Consider the following 5814-nt stretch of genomic DNA (forward strand, 5'->3'; position numbering starts at 1 on the left):
TATTTTAATGTTTTTTCCTTGAAAAATTAGTTCAAAAGGGTTACTTTAACATTTTAAGAAAATATATAATTCTTAAAATAATAGTCTCATCTTGTCTTAACTATATAGACGTTTGACTAGGAACCGTGGGAGTGCAAGAGAAGAAAATAAAAGTTTTCACAGATTTGTAGTGAGAGAAAACTAGAGATGTTTTTGGAAATTTCCGTTGCAAAAAATTACTAAATGAAGTACATATAAATTGATAAGATAACCTTTCAAAAATATATTTATAACAAGGATACATTGGTTTTCTTCATCATGTTTCATTATTCCAGATTAAATATGTTTTTAATAAACTTAACTTACTATTGATTTACTATTGATGAGAAAGACTTTTAATGTGATGCAAAGAAAAGCATAACATCAAAGAGTTTTCAGAAAGGCAATATTCATAGAAAAACAATTTGGAAAAATTTGTGTCATTTTAATTTACTTTCCGTCTTCAAAAATTAAAGCTTTCGCAAACTCTTTGGTTTAACAGGGATCATGTTAAGAAAAAAGAGCTAGTATATCAAGGAAAAAATTTGGATGGTATTGATTTGCCTTCAATATTCTACTCGATACATTTTCATTGGACGGTTCTCAAATGCTTCAGAGAAATAGGAGTTTCCTTAGGAAATGTCTAGGAGCATAGGAGGTGTAGGAAACCTATGATCGCACCCTTTACCAAAATGGATCCTGATCTCTACCTTTCACCCACTTACACAACCCCTTCCTTGGATACTTAAATATGGATTCGCAGACGTATAGACGATTTCCATAGTTTGTGATACTAGCTTTTATCTGGTTCTGACTATTTCAATTTTTTTTGGAGTGCAGTAGCGAGAGGTTGCTAGTTGAACATAAAGAGTATCTTACTAACAATCCTTCCTTTTTCCCCATTGACTACTAGGACGTGGCCGGCGCTCTTATTAATCATATTAAAAAGGAAGAGCATCAGTTTTGTACAATGAGAATAACTGCTAATCCCAAGCACCATTCTTTTGGACTTTGTGCAAAATTGATGGCCTCGATTAATCACGGAGTAGCAACCATTGGCGACGTGGAACTTGTTCTGCTTAGCCAAGCCAGCGATCATGGAATTCGAAATGTATAGTTTTAAAACAAATGTAAAAAATACGAAGTTCCTCTAGAATCAATTTAAAAAAAAACCTGTAAATGAAGCATTTCGAGTTCAATGATTTAAGGTGGATATGAGTAGTCAACCAAGCTAAGCTAAGCTAAGCTAAGCTAGTTGCATAAATAACTAAAGTGGTGTTCACCAAATTTATAAGACGATGTTTTGTATGTATGCATGTTGTATGTTGTTTATCCACCATGGGTGCACGGATTCACCGCAGTTTCTGCCTAAGTAAGTTTTCACGTGCATTCCTTTTAGTATATTAAGTTCGACAATGCAACGCGTATGGCTTCGTATGATCTATTATGGAGTGAATGTATTGTGTGTTGAAGTAAGTTTGTTTATTCCAGGGTTTATTTCCCGAGCTATGTCGGATTTGCTCTCGGCTTTCTTTAAACATATGAACACATTATCGACAACATAATAAAATTAACGTTACCATTATATTTGGTAAAACATCTACACTTATTGAAAGTTAAGAGAATAAGGGCTAAACATTATGAGGTCATCTACCATTACACCTTTTCCCTCCTAAACATATCAACGCCTAAAAACTTGGTAGACTGGCAACATGGATAACATTTCAAAATAGAACCGGTTGAAAAGATGTGACGTTAGATTTAAGGTGACCAACCGTGTTGAGAATCAACAAAGTTTATTTTGGAAGAATAAGCCAATCAGGTGTAACAGTTTACTTACAGGTATTCCGGCATCCGTGTATATACCTGGCCAGTTGGCAACTGATTGAACATTCTTTTTATATAGTCAGTTATAATACATCATACCCGTCAGCCACTTATAGGATTCGAACCCAAAAGTTTTCTTGCCGATACCAGGAATCAAAACCAGTACGCCTGGTTTACCAATACCAAACTCGCGCCAGCCTATCCGCTCGGCCACATCGGCGCTTCAAATTCATAAGACAATGTTTTGTATATAGAAACACTTTTTTTTGTTGCACAATCTTACGGAGTTTCACGATTCCAGTTGTTGTGGCAATGAAAAGCAAAACTACCACTGCTTGCCCTTTCCCCCTCAGGGATTAGGCTTTAACAACCCCTGATGGCTGCCAAACAGTGGAGGCAGGTCCGTAGACTGTCTGCCTGGAGGCCAATGCCAGGTCAATGTGAGCGCTTGGGAAAAATACCACTGATGGTCCGCTCCCTTCTTGGGATTGGACCTTAAGAGACAACCACGCATGGTTGTCCTATCAATGTAGGTAGGCTTGGGGGGATCTCGGTCACCTGGTTGACCGAGATCCAAACTCTTTCGGATGGAGGGGTTCTGAAAAGAGCCGATTTTGGCAGCTGAACCCGGGAGCAAGGCGTCGGAGCGAAGCACCAGAAGGAACCCAAGTAACCAAAAGTTCCATAAAACAGTCTCTTAGAAGCTTACTCAGCCCTGCTCGAGGGCTGTATAGCATTCTATACAGCTTAAAATTTAAGTTCTTATCGATACTTTCAAGTTCTATAGCCAAAGCTGAATAGAAGGCTATTCAGCTTTTGCATGAGACTTAGATTTTTTAATTTTTTTGCAAAAAAAAAAAAAAGAAAATGGCAAAAATGAAGCGCGTACGAATTTTTCTTAGTTTTCAAATCTTACGACACTTTCTATTACTGTTTCTACTCTCTCTACACTTAATGAATTTAATACTTACTTGAAAAATCTGCATGCTTGAAGAATTGAACCTGAACCTTCCAGATGACGACTGAACACGTTACCTTTGAACCATCGCCGTTGTCAGGGTAGTTGGTTCAAAAACTTGAATTTTAAATATATTAGAGAATTTCACCTTCACTTTTTCAAAGTAGGCGAAATAATAAAAACGTAAACATTCAACCAAACCGATGTGCATTTAACGAAACCATATTTTTTCCGCGTGCAGCAGGTAATTATGATTGCAATCTTTTATTCAAATATTAGTTTTTGTATTTTTTTTATTAATAACATTTTAGATTCTCGGTACATACTTCCAAACATGTACTTAGTTGTGTAAACAATCGACGGCAAAGGGCGCAAAGAATTAACTGCAGTCCCAGCAAGATGGGTGGAAACTTCCAGTAGGGGCCAATTTCTTCGTTGGCCTAATAGTAAGTCCCAGTCAGAGCTCTCCAATTTGCTGAAAAGCCCAATGTCGAAACCCACCGCATCATGGACACGGAGCAGGTGTAAGATAAAGAGAAAGGATTTGAACACGCTGAATGAAGCAGATGCGTTTGTCGAATCCATGTCCGGTGAATCCAGCACGGACTCCTGCATTCAGGTTCAAGCCCTCCAGCCAAATATCGATGATATCAATTTTCAACGACTGATTGATGAAACTAATAGAACACAAGCGTCAAAAGTGATTTCGGTACCTCGACTACCTAAACCGACATCTGTAAATCGTTCGTCTTCGAAGGCAATAGAAGTTACGCTGCCCATTGATCTGCCTTCGCATGAGGTATCATATGCGCTTCCTGATCCGACCGTTGAAGTCCAATATGTCCAAGCTCCAAATTTAGATTCTCCGATACAAAGGAACTTCAATAACACCATTGTGGAGTATGTATCATTAGAACAGCCTGAAATAAATCAAAATGATGCTTACGAAAACCAAGCGTCAGAACCTGGATTGAGAGATATTTATTCGATGCTCAGACAGATACTGGATCGTGTGACTGAGCAGGAAAGAAGATCTTTGGATCAAAGCGTAAAGCTGGATTTCATTTTTAATAAAATTCAGCAGAAGGAAATCAATCAAACGAACGATGATTTTTCATTTAAATGCATCACGAATGAAAAAGAATTGAACGAATTAGAAGAACAGCTTGGCGACGAGGAATACAAACAAAATTTTGTAAGTTTTTGTATAACATGACGATTTATGATAAACTTTAATATTTTGCTTTTGTGTTTTACAGTTAAAATGGCTCATTTCCAACATCGAGGGCGAATGTTCAGAGAATAGAATGTTGCAGGCGCTAGATTTAATTTTTTCTTTAAAATTTCAAGCCGATTGTACCTGGACAGGTTCAAGCCGAGTCGCATCTAAAACAGCTATACTGTCAAACCCCAAGCTTTTGAACATTTTTCAAAAAATAGGCACAACACAAACCGAAATGGTTAACCAAATTAAACTAGCTGACTTTTTCAAAAAAAAGCTTAAAAATGCCACGAAACGATTGACAAATACTGAATAAAAAACAAAAACCATCGAAGATTTCAACAGGCATAGATGATCCAATTTCGAGTGAAATGTCTTCTGATATTGGAGACTTCGATGACCAGGCCAGAGATGATTTCAGTAGTGATTCGGAATAATTTGTTGCTTTTAAATTTTTCATTTACTGTATTCATTTAAAACAAACATTAAATAAACATTATTAGAAAGCAATACTATTTTATTTACAAAATTAACAAAATGTGTGTAGAAGAGGAATGAAAATTAAACTAGAATTACAATCTATTGCTACAAGTTTGCATTTTAAATTATCATAAGTATAAAATGAGTTTTCTTTTGATAAACTACCAATGAATCCTTCAAAGATGTTTAAAATTGACGATTTGTGAGGGTATACAAAAAAATCCCTTTTATCCTTTAAAACATGTCCATGGATGGCAAAACCAGCTTTTTCAGAAACGGAGGTGAACTTCACTACATCGTTGGAATTGGTGAGAAACCAGCAATCACAAAATTTGTTGTTAAGTTGAAATCCTTGTTTAAATGCCACTCCGCCACACGATGTTTTGTAAGGGAATTTTTTAGCAGATTCATTTTTGAACGCATTGTATGAATGAACTTCTGAAAGTCGATTAACTACACCCAGTCCTACCGAGTCCTAATGCCAGTTACGGTTTTTCAAACATATCATCTTCGGCACAGTGCACATTTCAGCGCATTATCGGCACAGAGATGTGCTAAATAGGCATTGGATTTTTGCAACCTCTTCTATGGGTGTAAGCTTAAAGGCTTAGTATTTCCGCAATAAAGAGCTATCGGCATGGGATGAGCTTCAGGAATTTCAAATATATTGATCAAAATTGGCCATAATTGTAATTTACTACTTTTGTAAACTGGCAAACCGTCGACATTTACGTTGATTGATATCGACATTGGTTGGTCAAGGTTTCTAAAATAATTCAAAGTTATATTTTGTAACAGCTTTTGTTACAGTTGCTTTGCAAACTGAAATACCGAAAAAACTGATTCAAGCAGGAACGTATGCCTCTATACCAAAACTGGCCTCCAGGAATGTCAACGATTTTTGAGTTTTCACTCCTCGATGTTTTGAGTAACGTCCTAGCTGAGCGTGGCAATCGTTTTCCATCAGTTTTTTGTCGAATTATTTCCATAATTAGATTTATTGCAGCATGTGTTTGTCCCGTTTTTAGAGCCCAATATCGAAGTGATTCTTCCAAATTTAATTTTTTGATAAGGTTTTCATCGAACTTAATTTCGGTTTCGTCATCCTCATCTTCAGATGAATCAAGTTGTGGTTCAACAAAATTTGTATATTCTTCAAATCTTTGATGTTCCAAAACTATAGGGTTTGTGTTTGACAACTCTGGTTCGAGGAAAGCTGGTGCTGAAATTTAACTTTAAATTAGTAAAATATTTTCCTAATATTATTTTCTTAAGTACTTACCGGGACTTTTACGTTGCAATGTTCTTT

At 36.3% G+C, this 5814-nt stretch overlaps 1 protein-coding gene across 1 annotated transcript; it reads left to right on the forward strand.

The window, feature by feature from the left end:
- Positions 1 to 2997: 2997 nt before the first annotated feature.
- LOC129749689 (uncharacterized) lies at positions 2998 to 4425 on the forward strand. Its single transcript, XM_055744739.1, has 2 exons — positions 2998 to 3998; positions 4063 to 4425. The coding sequence occupies exons 1-2, from the start codon at positions 3291 to 3293 to the stop codon at positions 4339 to 4341; spliced, it is 987 nt and encodes a 328-aa protein (XP_055600714.1). The 5' UTR covers positions 2998 to 3290; the 3' UTR covers positions 4342 to 4425.
- Positions 4426 to 5814: the final 1389 nt, after the last annotated feature.

The sequence above is a fragment of the Uranotaenia lowii genome, chromosome 2, assembly GCF_029784155.1.
Source record: "Uranotaenia lowii strain MFRU-FL chromosome 2, ASM2978415v1, whole genome shotgun sequence".
In the NCBI taxonomy this organism is placed as follows: domain Eukaryota; kingdom Metazoa; phylum Arthropoda; class Insecta; order Diptera; family Culicidae; genus Uranotaenia; species Uranotaenia lowii.